This window comes from Nycticebus coucang, chromosome 15 (genome assembly GCF_027406575.1).
Source record: "Nycticebus coucang isolate mNycCou1 chromosome 15, mNycCou1.pri, whole genome shotgun sequence".
Classification (NCBI taxonomy): Eukaryota; Metazoa; Chordata; class Mammalia; order Primates; family Lorisidae; genus Nycticebus; species Nycticebus coucang.
The window spans coordinates 11,259,623-11,278,223 of record NC_069794.1 but is presented as its reverse complement, the minus strand read 5'-3'; the positions used below and the strand labels follow the sequence as shown (position 1 = coordinate 11,278,223).

The following is an 18,601-nucleotide window of genomic DNA, read 5'->3' as shown; positions in this document are numbered from 1 at the left end:
CCCCTCCCCTAAAGAGGTGACTTGTGACATTGATTTAAACTCCCTGAGTTAGTGGCACATCTCCTGAGGAATGTTGTTTTGAGCTGCTTTTGGAGACAGAAGACTGAGCTGAAGTGCACCATCATGGCTGAGCCTCTGCTCTTTTGACACCTGAAAGCACACAGAGGCTCCGAGACAGCGAGTTTTAGGACAGACTTGCAGATCCCACAACTCTTTTCATCTTCGAAGGACAATGACATGCCTCAGTCAGCTTCCCCCTGGTATACGAAGGCAGCCTGAATCCAACCACCTGTCTCCTGCCCCTACAATCCCATGCCAGTGGGATAATATCTTTTATGTTACTGCCTGGATGATTTCTGTACTGTGTAAGACTGCTGGAAGGCTACTGAATTGCCTTTGTCTTTAACGTGAACTGATTAAAACAAATGCAGTAACGTGAACTGATTAAAACAAAATTAATCTGTACAAGGGAGTACATGAGAACTGTTTCTATAAACAATGGAATAAGTAGTGGACGAATAAATATTACAATAGAAAAATATCAGGTTCAGTTCAGGGCGTACTTGAAAGAAGGAGGAAAGGATATCTATGTATTTAGTCTTTCTTCTCTCATTTATATACTGGATATTATATTTGATACCCTAGATATCTATTTATATATATTAAATATTCCTTTTTCTAAAGAAGGCTTATAGTGATTCTCTAGTTATGCCCTCAGTTTTTATTTCTATAGTAAAGCCATGCTAATTTCTTTTAGCAAAGGACATTCTCAGACTTCTCACGAAGAGCTCAGCGCTACACTGCTCTGCAGTGCCCTCTCCTGGCCCCCAAAGATACTGACAATCACCTGAAATAATTATCAAACATAAAGAACACAGACATCCATTTTCCAAGAAGTAATTTTAGACTCGCAATTGTGAATTACAGCTACGAAAGGAGTCAGTAACGGCTTATTCTGGAGATGAACATATCAGAGATGTAGAAATGAACAAGAAAGTGGATGGCTGGCGCATTTACATGGAGTTTGCTTTGAAAAAAATCAGAATAGTTGAAACATATTTTTTTGTGGTTTTGTTTGTAAACCTAAAACTCTCAAATGTGCCAGATAACAATTCTTTGACTGAATTAATGATAAAAAACAAATTAAATTTAAATTTTCAAACAATACAGAGTTGATGTTTTTGAAGTCTTAAACTTTTAAGTTAAAAGATGTTTCCGGAATGATGCACTTTAGCACGAAATTTAAGAGCCTGGAAATTCAATTCACTTTGCAAAGAGTTATCAGTGGTTGAATAATTTAGACCTAAGGAATCACCAATGGATGGATCTTGCTGATTTTTGGCAATGTCTTTTGTTCTTTTAAGCTAGAGGTCATTTTTTCTCCCTCTTTCAATGGAGTGACATGGGCCATTAGACCCAGTTGTCAGATGTCTGGATTTTGTTAAGTGCACTCTCATGGTACATTTCAACACCGTCCTCTGGGCTTTATTTCCCTCAAATTAGCAGCTGGATTCAGAGGCTTCATCAGACAGACTTAGGTTTGATCCCGTTAGCAAAGCCGTGGGTGGTGGTAGATTCTATCACCTGGAGATAGAATGTCTGGGTGTTTCCTTTTGTGGTGTTAGTAATGTTGACCTTCATTGCTTAGATCCATTGAGTCCTCCAGGTTGCAAAATCATCATTTCTTATTTATTTATTTCCTGGATTAGTTTTCTAGTTAGGTACTTCCTCTCTTGTATTATTTGATTACCCACTGGTATAATTCATATGGAAAAGACAAGATAAATGTTTGGTGATTGGCTATTACTTTAGCTAATTTTAGTAATTGGCTATTATTTCAGCCAACGGCTTAGCAATTTTATACAGTTAATTCATTTTCTATCATCCTCTTAAAGTGACTAACCACTATTTTCAAAAGGTCATGATGAACTCAAGATTTAAACATATTTGATAGATTTCAGTGTATTTCAATTATCATTCTTATTAGACTGTAAGTCAAATTTTCCCAGCTGTGCTCCTTGGGATTTTTTTTTCCAGTTGGTTCCTAGGTTCTGGTAGTCTTTGGCAAAGTTTTCATGTTCCCAGGTATAACAAGATGTACGTTTTCCTCTTCTAGGTCAGCCAAGAAGCCCTGGCTTACTCGTTGGGAAGTAGGGTTTCCTGCCTGTCTTTCACTTTTGCAGCCTTGAGGTCCTTTTATGTCCCTTCTAGTTTAGTCTCTATTGCTTTCATTTATAATCTTTTCTCAGGTCTTGTACTACATTTCTGAGACTTTTATAATTTATATTTACATTTTACCCTTACGTAATTATTAATGCCCTTTAACTCATTTTGCAGTAACAGCTATGGGTTGAGCTGTTTATAGGCATATTTTTATGGTATGCTTTCCTTGTCTGCAGGAACAGTATTTTGCTCATTATTTTTTTATCCTTATAATAACTTTTGTTGGGAAATTGTCTTTGATGATTGTCTCTTTTTATGCAAAATTAGTTTTCCCAAACAGTTCAGCATTTCTCTAATTTCAGGGGTTCCTTGTTTATTATTTTGATATAATGATCAAACATGGCAGCTTTTTTTCTTTCTTTTTTTTTTTTTTTTTAGTTCCTGGCTCTGTTCCCCAGTCCCCCTCCACTCCCGTACCCCCCAATTTTGTTTGGATCTTCTTTTTTCCTCATCACCCTTCTCCCTAGTCTGTTTAATTTTGTCCACTCTTAGATGTTGCTCTTCAGAGTAGAGCTAAGGTGCTCGCTTGTTCTCACAAACACTGAATCCTCTGTCACTGACTTTGGTTCTCCCCTGACACACACACCAACGACATGTCGAGTATGTGGCTTTTGGTTTGTGACACCTGCTTTTTGGGGGGCTTGTGGATTACCTAGCCTTGTTATAAATGTTGTCTGTGGACTTTGAGTTTTGTTATCTAGGTTTTCTGTTTGTTTTCATGTGGGAATTCAAGATAAAAAACTATGCCTACGTCTCTATCATCTTCCCAGAGGCTCTTCAATTTTTCCTTGTTGAATTTTGATGTAGATTTATCACTTTATTAGTCTTTTTAAAGACTAAAATTAAAGTTCAGTGTTACTGATACTATTTATTGCTTCTTTTGCCTCCCTTTGATTGATCTTGTTTTTCTCTTATTATTTCTTGCATTGTGCTGTCTTACGGCTTTCTTGGTTAATAACTTTCTAAATTCTTGAGTTAAATACTTGGAAGATCAATTTAAGCCTTTGTTCCTTTACTAGATTTATGTCCAAAGCTATAATTTTCTCTCTAAAAATGCCTTTAGCTACTTCCTACATGTCTGATATATCCCTTGTTCATTATTTTTTAACTGTATGTATTTTCTTATTTTCATTGCTGTTTCTTCTTTATTCAGAAGTATTTTTTAAATTTCCAAGTGTATAGAGCTTTTTTTCATGTGGTTGTCATTTGGTTTCTAATTGTTTTATATTTTGGTCAAATAATGTCTTCTCTGGGGTATATGTTTAGAATGTCTTTGTGGTATAATAAGTGGTCATTTTTTTAAAAAATTAAAGCATAGCTGTGTACATTAATGCAATCATGGGGTACAATGTGCTGGTTTTATATACCATTTGAAATATTTTCATCAAACTGGTTAACTTAGCTTTCACCGTATTTTCTTAGCTATTGTGTTAAGACATTTATATTCTACACTTAGTAAATTTAACATGTACCCTTGTAAAATGCACCATAGGTACAGTCCTACCAATTACCCTCCAGTGTTTTGTAAATTATATTTAGGATGTTATTCTCTAGTCATTGAATGAAGAATAATATAAACGCCAATTATATGTGCATTTTAAAACCTTGCCTTCCTTATTAAACTTCTTGGCTTCTTGATCTGTGCTGAAGTGTTACGTACATATGTGAAACCTAATATTCAAATTAATCCTCGTAGGTAGGTGTTATTATCTCTTTTGTACAAAGATAAAATCTGAGGTTCATAAAGATTAGGTCATCTAAGATCACTCAGATAATAAATTGCAAAATTATTATAATTCCAGCTGACTGTACAGCTTCCATGTTCAAATCTTTTCATGATACCTATATAAAATGTCACTAGGCTTAACAGAATAAAAAAAATTATAAATTATACTGTAACAAAATATTGCCTACCTACTGTGAAAGATTTGGTTTATATATATCACAGACTCTTATGTATCTCAAATATTAATGCAAAATCTAAACTAACCAACTTATTTGATCTACATATGCATAACTGATTTTCAGAATAATGACTCTGAGGCACTGGGAGAGATAAATGAATTTTCTAACCTATTAAATCCCAGTGGTCACAGTACTTATGTTTTACATCGACTGATTCCTAAAAATCTGGGACTCATAACTTTCCACTGATTACAATATCATCAGCATTTATTTGAGAAAGAACACCACAAATATTATAAATATTTCATTAACTTTTTTGATTTAGGGTGTTAACAGTACATTTCAGTTACTAACTGGGAAAAAATCTGAGAGTCTCTATTTTTCTTTTTTCCCTTAAAAAATAGGAACAGATTAATAATAAATGGGAAAGTGGTTACAAAAACATAGGACCATGAAGCACAAAACTATGGTCCAATGACTATGGCTTGATGAATGTCATTTCTGCCAGAAAGGTGTAGTGTAATTACTGTAATGAGCCACTTTATTGAATAAGTCTCCCACATGAAATATGGTAATTGGAAATTAGCAATTACTTAAAATTGCCTAGGTTGAAGGTAGTTCTTCATTTGACTATATTTGAATTTTTCATGCACCCATGAACTCAAAATTAACCCCAAAGTGCATATGACAGATCAGATAGATGGTAAGATGTTTCTATAAAAAATAAACTGTTTTTTATGGAATTGACATTATGCTCAGATAAAAAGAACACATTTAAACAGGGGACTAATGTAGGTGGCAGCAAGGTTAAGACATCTATATTACAGATGGATAGGAGGGTGGGACTGCTCTAGTATCATGTTAGGAAGCTTTGAAATCTGTGTTAGAATACGAATTTTGTGAAAAGGGAGTTGTATGTGATGGGTCAAGATTTTTGATCTTAACTTAGTTCAGTATTCTTAATTCTGAACCCAGTACAGAAATCACATATAAGAATTAAAATGCGCACACATGCATATAAATATGCATGAGCGTACACACACACACACACACAAACACACACACACACAAACACACACACACAAACACACACACACATACACACACAAACACACACACACACACACCCCTGACATTGTCAGTGTTCTTTTAGTTCCAGAACACCCAGCACAAGTGGATCCTGGCCCTGTGTAAAGCACCCTTCCACCCTCCTCCTATTTCCACTGGATCGTAAGCTCCGTGCAGGGTGGTGTACTCCTCAAATACGTTTCCCTCCCTTGTCTAGCACTGTGCATTGTTGGTGCTTGAAATATATTTCAAAAATTATTTCATAACATTAAAAGAATACTCTTAATCTTTACTCCCCTTTCTGTTCTAGATGTTTTTCTTTAGTAGTTAATCCTAGAAAAAACAATTGTGAAATGAAGTAAACACTGCAAAGGATGAATCAACTCACTTAATGGGAATCAACTCACTTGATATACAGGAGAATCCTGTAAAACTAGCAACTAAACAATTGAAAATTTGATTGACTTGATTTTTTTGCACTCGAATTTCCTAGTAACACTTTAGTAACTAAAGCAGTGGTCCAGGGTCACAACAGATTCGGTCAAATCTCCAACATCTTACGCATCATATAGAGTACATCATGACAAGTCATGATGAAAAGAATGAGGGAAACTTTAGATATGTTTAATAGACAGTGCTTATTGATAAGACACATTGATAAATATGTGTCAGGTGGATTTTAACTACAGAAGTAAAAAAAAAATAAGTCACTGGTTATATCTAATATAAACAGAAGGACAAGATGAGTGGATTTATGATTCTAAAGAAAATGTCAGAGGCTTTTAACCAGCAGCTGTCAATGAATTTTAAATCCATGGCACTCAGACGGTATAAGGAAGCAGTCCTTGGACTGTATTTATTTTCAATCATATTTAAACTTCAGGAACAAATAACAAAAAACACCTGTATCTGGAACAGCCACAAAACACTGAGATAAGCATAATACTTCATGACAAATATGATTTAAACAATGCTCAAAAGAGAAAAAAGTTTAAAAAAATAGCAAAATGTAAATTTCAAAGGTGAATTTAGCAGCAACCTTAGCTCCTGGGTACCTATTTTGGAGATAGTACATTAAAAACCTTCTATACTACCTGTAGTATGGGATGACATATTGGGATATATTATTATAGCCTAGATTAATTTATTTTTGACCTTTAATGAACATACACCTGAGGAATACAAACAGATTATATTTAATCCAAGGCTGAGTGCAGTGGCTCACGCCTGTGATCCCAACACTCTGGGAGGTCAAGGTAGGTGGATCACTTGGTCTCAGGAGTTTGAGATCAGCTTGAGCAAAGTGAGATCCCTGTCTCTCCTAAAAATTAGCTGGGCATTGTGGCAGGCACTGGTAGTCCTACCTACTCATGAGGCTGAGGCAAGAGGATCTCTTAAACCCAAGAGTTTGAGGTTGCTGTGAGCTATGACACCACAGCACTGCATGCAGAGTGACAGAGTGAGACTGTCTCAAAAAACAAAACAAAACAAATACTCCCCACCCCCATGATTACACAAATGAATATTCTGCAAAACTAGTCATTGATAGGGAGTTCCTACTCCCATATCAGCGAAGGTAGAAAAATGTGTTTTTCACCCAGGACCCAGCACACTGTTTGCATATAATATTCCTTAAAAAATGACTGTTGAATGAAAGGCTGTGTCTTCAAACACAGACTTACTTTATCTTGAGCTCAAGAATTTACTGCAAAGTCCAGTAAATGCCCCCCAAATGTCTTGATTTTAGATTATGTATTTTTTATTTCCTCTCTATGATTAAATGAGCAATTTGTTATTTACTAAAGCATTCTTAAGTTAAAGAGAGATGTGTACTGGGTTTTCATGTCTGATGTGATGAACACCAATTCTTCCTTCTTTGGAAGAATTGGGACCATCCTACTTTGCGTCTTTGGGATACTACACTTGGTTATGTGGTAGAATCATGCAATTTCCCACTCTTCTACCTGGAATGGGACTGCAGAGATGCTAAGCTGTTATTTTAGAAAATTCTTTCACAAGAGTGAAAGCTCTACACCTGGATGGAGCTGGATCATATTCTTAGTAAAGCATCTCAAGAATGGAAAAAAAAGTATCCAATGTACTCAATACTACTATGAAATCAATATATAATCACCTACACATTCATATAAATGGTGAAACATAGCCATAGTCCAGAAAGTAGAAGGGAAGAGGAGCGAGAGGGGAGGGGATGGGGGAGGGGGAGAAGGGAGGGCGTTTGGGGGGACCTCACCTAGTGTGCATGATCAATGGTACATTTCAAAGCTATTAAGAAAAGAGTATAATTGTGGAAAAAATAAAATGCCTATTACAAATTAAAAAAAAAAAAAGAAACCAGGCTTATTTTCTCTCTCTCTCTTTTCCCCTCTCCCTCCCTCCCTCCCTCTCTCTTTCATTAAGTGAGTAAACTTTCATTCTGGAAATTACAGATCAGGCTGAGTAACTTACTATGTGAAGAGTTATTAGAACAAATCAACACAAACTCTATAATCACACAGAAAATTACAAAATGCTGTATTGCAATCAAGGAGCCTTTGTGAAGAGTAAATTTTTCCAGAACAATTTAATTTGCTTCTTGAGAGTTGAAGACACTGGGTAGGCAATGGGGGGTAGCAATTGAAATAGCAACAAAAATCAAACTCCAAAAAAATTCAGACTTATGTACAGTAAGAAATTAATCAGTCATTAATATATCATGCTCAATAGCTTGTTACCTCTGAAAGTCAGATTTGTTTAAGTCAAAGTCATCTGCCTTGATTGATGACGAGGACTCTTTTTGCTGAGTCCGACTTCTTGGTGTGACTTAATAACAGTAACTTTCCTAAGCTGGTTTGAGAGGTGAAAAACATATGCTAAGCCAGGTGCAATGTCAAGCATTTAACATGCTAGTTGATTCTCATCACCACCCCTGAATAAGAATTATCTCTACTCTACAGATGAGGATTGGCACCTGTATCCCTTGATGGGTTTTCTACCCTGCTTCTCTCAAACAGTTCCCTCAAGCACATTGCACGTTCCACCCCTTTCCATCTTTCCTCCTCTCTCAGTTGTCCTCCTGTATGGATAACCTAGGGGATCCTGTCTCACGGTTCCTGGGATGTTTTCTACTTTCACTCACATATGTGGGTTTCTTCCCATTAGACTCTGAGCTTCTACAGGGCACAGTTCACATCTTGCTCATTGCTGAATCCCCACAGCCCAGAAGAGCAGCAGATGAATAACAGGTACTTTATAAATGTTTGTTGAATGACTGTATGAATGTTGAAGACATAGAAAAGGTAAAGAAAGCATAGTAATTACATTGATCACTCTCCTCTTTATTTTGTATGTGAGTTTGCTGTTAGCTGTGAAAGCCCGATAGTGAACTTGCTATATGCATAATAGACAGGGGGAGGCAAGAAGGTGAGCAGATGTTGCACTGCTGTCAGAGAACTATTCACTCTTCCTTGTCACATGGGTTCTGAGACTTTGCTAGGACGTGCAGAGACATGAGGTAGAGGGACCGGGACGGCCCTCAGCCCTCCTTTGTCTGATGCTCTGGGGGCTGTGCTCATGCTTCCCAGAAATGGCACACGAGCCAGCAAAGCAGGGCAGAGCAGCCAGGGAGCTCAAGACACAGAGCAGCGAGGAGCCCTAGGCTCGGCCACGGTGGAGACCTTGGCTTGGATGAGAGACTCACTTCTGAGGACTGAGCTGGGTGCTTTCATTACAGAGTTGCAGGAGAGTCGCATTCAAGTCTTAGATCATTAACCACCACTCTGCTTAAGGAACTTAGGGTTTCATTTCAATAATATGGAGAAAAAATATGGGTGGAAACTGTTACTCATTTCTTTCTGCTTGGAAACTAGAAAAACTTCTCTCAAGAGTTTTTTTTTTTTTTTGAGACAGAGTCTCACTACGTCGCCCTGGGTAGAGTGCTCTGGCATCACAGCTCACAGCAACCTCAAACTTTAGGGCTTAAGCGATTCTCTTGCCTCAGCCTCCCAAGTAGCTGGGACTACAGGCGCCCGCCACAACGCCCGGCTATTTTTGTTGTTGTTGCAGTTGTCGTTGTTTTTTTAGCTGGCCCAGTTCAGATTGGTGGCCAGTGCCCTACCCACTGAGCTACTACGGGCACCGCCCTTCTCTCAAGATTCTTGAATCCAGAAAACAGAGGCCCTCTCAGCTGCCCGCAGGAGTGGGAGGTAGGGAGGGGGATGAAGGGTGTGGGAAATGGAGGAGTCTGGAAGGGTGGGCAGAGAGGCAGGAACACAATCTCTCCCATCTTCTTCCTTTAGGATGTGGGCTAGGACCCAACCACAGCTTAAACATTTGTTGTTTTGCGCGTTGTTTTCTGGGAGGAAGAGCAGGTATTTTAAAGGATGTGATAAAGGTGATTGAACAGGGCTATTTTTAAAAACACAGTCTCTGCAGAGTGAGGTTGCCATGGGGATTACTTATCACTGTTCAAAGCCAGGGTAATTACTGGAGCAAATCTGGCCTCACTGTGCCTTTGCGTTTTCTGCAAAGCTCAGTCAAACCCCAGCCCTGTTGGCTGGCTGTTGGCTGCTGTTTTCCCCTGTTTCACTTGTAGCCTTCTGCTTCCTGGGGACTCACGGTTTTCCCTGGAAAGAGAAAGGTGGTTCTCTCTAGTGGGGTGGGGGTCAGGAGGGAAAAGTATTATTTTATTGTTCCCTTGTTCATGTGGTAAGAATCACCAGTGAGGTGGCCTCTTGTTTTCTTTTCCTTTCTTCCCACTCATTGAGGAAACACAACTGTGATTGGCACAGCACTGGGACAGTTTTGTCCATGCCGAGTGAAGGACGTTGTCCACCACTTCACGCTGATCGCCATTTCCAAAGGCAAATGGGGTTTTAACAGCATTGTCCCAGCGCTCACTGAAGAATCCTTTAGAAGGGGACTGGCAGTGGAGTGTTCTACCTTCAGAAGATTTATGTACTTTTGTTATTAAGTGATTTTAGGGTTTCTTAACAAAACTGAAGCTTGCCATATTTAAAATATGCATGCCAGGAAACTTTCTCTTTAATTTCTGTTTCCACTAAATCTTTATCACTGAAATTCAATGAAGGGAAATTTTTTGTTTTCGATTTCCCTGGCCCAGTGACACTCAACAAGGATGACAAACTCTAAGTACTTACAAACGACACCAAGAACTGCTGGCGAAAGCTGAAAACAGTGGATCCTGAAAAGAATGAAGTCTGCTTTTCTGACAACCGAAATGCATGGAAGGAAGGACAACCTTCCACTGTTTATAATTTGCTCCATTGTTTATAATTTTAAACCTCCACTGTTTATAATTTTCTTTGCATAAGATAATGTGTGTCTCAATCAATTGACTTTATACACTGGAGAATGCCTCCAGTCTTTGAAAAATTCTGGTCTCTTTAATTTTATTTCTTTTTTTTTAGAGACAGTCTCCCTTTGTTGCTCCTGGTAGAGTTCTGTGGTGTCACAGCTCACAGCAACCTCCAGCTCTTGGACTTAGGCGATTCTCTTGCCTCAGCCTCCCGAGTAGTTGGGACCACAGGCACCTGCCACAATGCCCGGCTTAGTCTCTTTTAGATGTTACATGAGTTCAACACCACCGAGAAGCAGTGTCTTTGCTAATTCATTATGTTTCAGAAGATACAGCAGAGGCCAAGTGTAACATTACAGATTAAAACTATAATTCTTATCTTACTTTCAGTTACTTAAAAATAACTGATAAATGAGAAGATAAAAAGAATCCACAGACATATAAGGACATTAAAGAAATCAGAAATGGCATTTTAAGTTCTTTGAACTCGACCCAACAAAGCCATCAGGGGACGGGTTGAGGTGGGTGCACAAGTTCTCCTTCTCCCTGCACATGATAAGAATCTTCCTATTTTTTTTCCTCATCAAATCAAAATACACATTTCTGTCTTTGGGAAATGTGAGAAACATTATGTTTACTTTTGGAGAGAAAATAAACCTTCTTGGACTAATATTACAATTTTGTGTTTCCAGTGGGATAGTGTTACTAGTGAATTAAAAAAGCATTTTAAAGATGGCTTTGTTACTTTGGGCATAAAGGATATCAGTTCTGGGTGCTCCTGGAGATGGGTGGGCACAGCCAGGGCCCGGGTTGGAAGTTTATTCCACTCTCCTCACTTTAATCTGCTTTGGAAATGAAACGAAACAAACCATAAACAGTCTGCACTTCCAGACTGATGGGCGGAGACTAAGTCATCACCTTCCTCTGGTTTACTCCCTGACACATGAACTCTTGCCTCCATTCTCTGTGTATGGTGTTTATTTTTAAATCTCAAAACCAGATACTATTGGCTGGGTGCGGTGGCTCCCTCCTGTAATCCTAGCTCTCTGGGAGGCCAGGGTGGGTGGACTGCTTGAGCTAAGGAGTTTGAGACCAGCCTGAGAAAGAGTGAGACCTTGTCTTTACTAAAAATAGAAAAACTAGCCAGCGTTATGGTGGGCACCTATCGCCCCAATTACTTGGGAGGCTGAGGCAAGAGGATTGCTCAAGCCCAGGAGTTTGAGGTTGCTGTGAGTTATAATGCCACGGCACTGTACTCAGGGCGACAGAGTGAGACTCTGTCTCAAAAAAGGAAAAAAAAAAGATATTTGTAATTAGGTCAGTTGACTATGATGAAAATATTAGAATATAAAGTTGTTTTAATCTTCTTAGAGCAAAATGAAATAGAATTAATAGATAAGTAGTTTTAGGGTGAAAGGGGACTTAAAATAATTTACTGTACCTCAATATATTTTCAATATTAAAGTATAATCTTCTAGTAACCCATCTCTTTACTTGTTAAGTTTTATGCACTTGGAGATTGCTTTAAACCTAACCTAAGGTTAGAATTATTGAATCCTGAGGCTAAAAAGTTCCCACTAGAAATCATCATATTCTATATTTTCAAAAACAATATTTTGAACCACCTGGACATAGAATTGTTTTCTCCATTTTAAACATTAAAAGAATCTGTGGTTCTTCCCTGGTAGCATATTTTTTAATTCTTATTTTTTACATTTTATTTATTTTTATTTTTTATTTCAAAATATTAAGGGGGGGGTACGAATTTTTTGTTTGTTTGTTTGATTTGTTTTTTGAGGCAGGGTTTCCTTTGTCACCCTCGGTAGAGTGCCCTGGCGTCACAGCTCACAGCAACCTCAAACTCTTAGGATCAAGTGATTCTCTTGTCTCAGCCTTCCGAGTAGCTGGGAATACAGGTGCCTGTCACAACACTTGGCTATTTTTAGAGATGGGGGTGGGGGTCTCACTCTTGCTCAGGCAATCCACCCACCTCGACCTCCCAGAGTGCTAGGATTATATGCGTGAGCCCCTGCGCCTGGTTACGAATGTTTTTGGTTACAGGGATTGCTTGGATTGCTTTTGTAACACTTGCGTCAGGGCTGTAAGTGTATCTATCACCCAGATTGTGTTCAGTGTTCCTGTTAGGTAAGTTTTTGTCCATCTCCTCCTCTCCCTCCCCGCCTTATTGATTTCTACTGAGTTTTACTTCCCTTTGTGTAAATGTGTGCTCATTGGTTAGTTCTAATTTAATAGTGAGTGTATGTGCTGTTTTTCCATTTTTTAAAGATACTTTTCTTAGAATAGTGGTCTTCAATTCCATCCAAATTGTTGCAAAAGGCAGTAATAGTCCTCCATGGTATACGTACATATGTCATTTTGTCAATCCACTCATGAACGGTGGGCACTTGGGCTGATTCCACATCTTTGTAATTATGAATTGTGCCCGAATAAACATCCAAATGTGGATGGGTTTTGTTTTCTTTCTTTCTCTTCCTTTCTTCTTCCACTCCCCTCCCTTCCCTCCTTCCTTTCTTTTCTTTTCTATTTTCTTCTATTTTTTTTTTTTAATAAAATGACTTCTTTCTCTTTGGGTAGATACTCAGTAGTGGGATTGGTGAATCAATGGTAAATCTACTTTTAGTCCTTTAAGCAGTCTCCGTACTGTTTTCCATAGAAGTTGTACCAATTTGCAGTCCCACCATCAGGGTATAAGCATTCCTCTCTCTCCGCATCCAGGCCAGCATCTATTATTTTTAGACTTTTTAATAAAGCCATTCTAGTAGGGGTAAGGTGATATCTCATTTTGGTTTTAATTTGCATTTCCCTGATGATTGGTGGTGTTGAACATTTTTCATGTGTTTATTGGTCACTTGTCTATCCTCTTTTGAAAAGCTCTTGTTCATGTTTTTTTGCCAAATTTAAATGGAGTTTTTTTTGTTTTTTTTTTGTAGAGACAGAGTCTCACTTTACTGCCCTTGGTAGAGTGCCGTGGTGTCACACGGCTCACAGCAACCTCCAGCTCTTGGGCTTACGTGATTCTCTTGCCTCAGCCTCCCGAGCAGCTGGGACTACAGCCTGCCACAACGCCCGGCTATTTTTTTGTTGCAGTTTTTTTTGGCTGGGGCTGGGTTTGAACCCACAACCCTCAGTATATGGGGCCGGTGCCCTACTCACTGAGCCACAGGAGCTGCCCTTTAATGGAGTTTTTTGTTTTTCTCTTGCTATTCGCTCAAGATCTTTGTAGATTCTAGTTTTTAGCCCTTTACTGGATGAAGAGCTTGTGAATTTTCTCCCTTTCTATAGGCTATTTGTTGTGTTGATTATTTCCTTAGCTATACAGAAGCTTTTTAATATGATCAAGTACCATTAATGTTGTTGCTGTAATTGTCATTGGAGTCTTGGTAATAAATTCTTTGCCTAAGCCAATATCTAGAGGAGTTTTTGCTACATTTTATTCTAGATGTCTTATGACTTTATGCCTTATATTTTAAATCTTTTATCTACCTTGAATTAATTTTTGTGAGTTGAGTGGTCTATAATTGTGAAGAAGAGGGGAAAAATTTAATTTTAAATAATAGCCACACACAGTGGCATGCTAGGAGGCTTGGGTGGAAGGATTACTTTAGCTCAAGATATTGAGATCAGACTGGGCAGCACAGCAAGACCCTGATCTCTAAAAATAAATAAATAAAAAATAAAAGTGATGCCTTTAAGGAAAGTTAAGTGTAACACATTTCATGATTTTTTGCTAAAAATGTAAAAGCAAAGGATAATCTCAGTAGATCAAATTGGTGGCTGGGAAGACCAAGCATGGAACAAAATTGAGAGATCACAATTCTGAGGGGAAAGGAGCAGATGAGCAAGTAATAATTGAACAAATTACACATGGACATTTCCACGAGCAAATATCTTAGTCTTAAAAACTACAAAGACTCTCAGTTGCGCAGTTCTGATAAGAAAAGACATATCAAGTATATCCTGATAAAATTTCTGAACTGCAAGGATACATAAAAAATTTTACAAGACTCTCAAAAGAAACTAGCAAAGCAAATCTACCAAACAGAAACCTAATCAAAGACACTGGCATCAGACTTGTCGTCTCCCGTCTTGGACTCCACAGGATAAAGGAGTGATAGCTGTAGGTGATAGCAAGAAAATCAACACAAAATCCTCGAGGAAGAAAAGATGTACTGCAAAGAAAATCATCTAGAGCAAAATGACTGAACTACAGCAGAGAGCCTGGGAATTGAGGGCGAGGTCAAGGGGAGGAGTATCAGCATTTCATCAGGGAGGGCTGAGGGTCAGGAGCTGGAGAGGAGAACGGTGAAGAAACTCCACGGGACTCACCCCTGTCGGGTGGCAGAGAATGGAGAGAAACAAGGGGATCCCAGAAGATGAAAGAGTCGGTATTTTTTTTCCACATGATAATAGAGAAATACAGGTTTCATTATCAGCACCCAAAAAAGGGTGGTAACAATTTAAAGGAATAAGAATTAACCTGAGAATTCCAAAATGAAACACTTAAAAGTAAATTAGATGCTTTTGTAAACTTTGGTGTTTAATCTTTTGAACATTTAATAACTGTATTGATTTCTCATTTTTCAATTGAACTGATAATTGATTATCTAATCAAACTGATATATATAGAGTTTGGTAGTATAACATATGTACATACCTCCACATACATGTCCTGTGAGTTTGTATGCACGTGTACACGTATGTAGAGATATGTTCATATGTTTGTGTGCACCTAGTCAATACACATGATGTCATTTTAAAAGTGACAGAAATGGAAAATGACATTTCTTTAAAATTATTACCTAAATTTGTGTTATATGCATGCAGTTCCCTACTGATACCCCAGTATGGAATCTGAGAAAAATAATTCCCTATCTACTTTTCAAATGATAAAGAAATAGGTAAGCCAGACATGAATAAGGTAATGTACCTACAGACAATTCCTGCCACATAGTAAGTTGATAAATGGCAGCTGTTTGGACTGATTTTAGAGAAAGCTGCTCTGGTTATTCTCCCTGGTATAATCACTGCACATAAGCACAGACGCTTGGCACAGCACTCACAGAAGGCGATGACAGGCCATTGTTACACTGGGCGGGACCTTGCAGATCTGAGTCCTTCATTCTGCATCTGAGAAAGTGCAGGTGTGGCAGACTCTGGATGTATTCAGACTCACACAGCTGCCACGTGGCACAGCTCAAAAACCAACTTGTAGAAATGCGCAATTTAAATTCAAAAAATTAAAAATGGTAGGCTTAATAATTTCTTCTACAAACAAAATCACTTTTTTTTTCATTGTCCTCTTACAGCTTTGGATTCCAGGACCCTAAATAGCCCTGTGGTTCTTTTCTCTAACAGACATGCTTTGTAAAAGTTTGGATACTTGAAATGGCGATTCTTACTTTCTGATCAATGTATTTGTTGTCTTCAATTGCCGACCGTTTGGAGTGATCACAGGAGGACGACGAAGCAGAAGGGAGGCTCCTCAAGAGGCAGCTTGTGTCCTGTTGCTGACGATCAATAAATTGCTTCATAAAACTTTCCCTTTGCAAATGAAGCACACACACATTAAGTATTATTAATGAAATGGAGCGAGTGATGGCATTTTGCAATGATGAATTTGCTTGAGCTAAGCCACAGCAGTGACAAAAGGGCATATAAAATAAGACATGTCATACTGAGAGTGGCCTTTAGATTTGATTACCAAAACATTTAACAACCTCACACTTCAGGGCTCAACTATTCTATTATTATCTCACTCTGGTACCCAAACTGGAGTGCAGTCTAGTGCTCCCTGACTCCAGTTTAAAAAATCCCTTGAAATAAGTTTTCAGCAGTAATCTTCAGTAATTATCAATATTTAAAGTATCAATATTTTTGAATCCTCTTACAGTAATACTATAATTTTTTTCCCTCTAAGACTTGAAAGAATTAGTTCCTCTCTCCAAACTTCCATTTATCACAAGAATCATTGAGAGGTAATTCTACTTTTAAAGACTCAAGAGAAACTGACTTTCTTTGCTTACCAAAGCATGCTGAAAATTCAGGTAACATTTATTTGAACAACCACATTCAATTAATTTTTTTAAAATCAGAAATGCAAATATATTTCTACTTGAACTTTAAATACTATGGCACCATATCCAGTTTCATACTTTTAACCCCCACCCACAGAATTAATTTTAAACTATTTAGGTCATAAAATTTCATAGTATTCTGATTCTGTTTGTAATTTTTTGAACTTTAAGTAGAATAATTTTACTTAATAAAAACAGGTGTTTTAATAGCATCTTAACTGGAGGCTGAAAGTGGTAGAAAGTAAAATTAATCTGAGTGGAAAATGCCATGGTTCTTCCTTTAAAAAGTGGAAGAGAAATTACATTGTAACTAGACACGGCAGGCTAAGCAAACACTATCCTATTGCAGAAACCTGGCCTGACGTAGTTTCTGTATTTTCTTGAAAATAAAAGCGCCACAGAGGCAATTTTATCCTGATGTAACTGAGGCCAGAGGCTGGTGTCCACATGCAAAATCAAGCCCCATGGCCAGTTACCCGGGCGGTCTAATCCCTGAGGGACACTCGGAGAGAAGCAGTTGGGGGAGGCCTCTTGCCTGGGCTCCCACAGCTGTGAAGTCTTTCCTGAATCTGTTGCCTAACGAGGGCGATGGTTTTTAAAATGAAGGTAGAAAGAACAGAAATATAGATAATAACTTAAAAATAGAAAAAATTCCCACCCACGTATGAGTTTTAAAGAAAGGGTGAAACATACTTAAGGTGAATCTTTAACACTATATCCAAGATGTACAATTACAAACAAACTTTGGTACCTGATTTTAGGAACTGTAAAGTCTGACGGAAGCTTCGAGATTTTCACCATTTGTGGTCTGTTTGGAAATTTTTCAAAGATTCTCAGGCGCAAAGGGAGCTTTTCCTTGGTGTCTGCATTTGCTTCACTTTGCTTTAACTAAAGAAAAAAAATAGGAGAAAAAAGGGCGAATCTATAGTACTTGTACCAGTTCTAGAAAGTTAGAGTTTTAGCATTGAAGCAATAACAAGTAATTACATAAAGTACCAGTAGATGGCAGCAAAGGCCCACCAGGTGTACTTGTGTCTACTGAAACTGGGAGAAAAACAAAAGAAAAACAAAAAATAGCAAAACCAGAAAAAAAGTAGAAGAAAACTTGATCTTATCCTCAAATATAAGCTTCTTTTACCCCAGATTTTTTTTTGTTTACTTATCTTTTTCTCATATTTAAACAGTAAGATTTCTGTTTTATACATACATGTGCTAGAATCAATCAGAAATTAAAAGAACAGCAACAAAAAGAAACTGTGAACTACAGAATCATGCTAAGGGGTAATACTTGGAGAGAGAGAAGATGCCAAGAAAATTGGTTATGTCCTGTAGCAGATTAAAAAGAAATGCTCACAGCAGAAGCACATTTGGTCCACAGAGCTAGAAGAGTTTTCTATTTGGCTGCAAAGAGGCTTGGGAATTATTAGCTAAAATATCATAAAATATCTTTGTCATAAATGGCAAGCAAATAAATATGTTTAATTATTTAAGATGATATATTTATATTTCTACCAATTGGGTTTCAAGGACGCGGAGGTTTAACATCCTAAACCGGAACCGTTGCTGAATTAAGGAGAGATCTGGAGGGTGGATTTTGGCTGCAGAATTCATTCTGTTTTGTCCTACCCACTCTCCCTCCTGATGCTGACTTCTCTGGAGGCCTCTTCTTCTTTCTTATTACTTCCTCCCTGCTCTCAGACCTCTCCAAGAACTGGAAGGAACTTCTCCAGTCTGCCCTGGTCCCACTCCTCGCTTTCTAAATCGCATCTTATAACATTAATCCTGTTCAAAAAGGACATTTATTCAGGCAGCCTTTGGGAGGCAAGTTTCAAAATCCATCAGCTCATTACCCCCTTGCTGGGTGTGCTTTTACTTTATGGCCGAAGTTTCTGTTGGGTTGTAGAAGGTTAGCAATAGAGACCAGAGAGATTTTATCACAGGGAGAGAGGCGGCCACCCTTTCCTCTACCTGTATGTAGAAATAGAAACCAGCCAGA

At 38.1% G+C, this 18,601-nt stretch overlaps 1 protein-coding gene across 4 annotated transcripts in view; it reads right to left on the bottom strand.

The window, feature by feature from the left end:
* Positions 1-18,601, bottom strand: part of NALCN (sodium leak channel, non-selective) — a 334,788-nt gene that overhangs the window by 76,296 nt on the left and 239,891 nt on the right. For all 4 annotated transcript variants that reach the window (XR_008374579.1, XM_053563365.1, XM_053563366.1 and 1 more), the window contains 2 exons: positions 17,357-17,493; positions 15,931-16,072 (listed from right to left, as the gene is read on the bottom strand). Coding sequence is in view for 3 of the 4 variants with exons in the window: in XM_053563365.1 (XP_053419340.1) it covers positions 15,931-16,072; positions 17,357-17,493 (279 nt within the window). In the remaining variant the exon portion in view is untranslated. The remainder of the gene's footprint in view (positions 1-15,930; positions 16,073-17,356; positions 17,494-18,601) is intronic.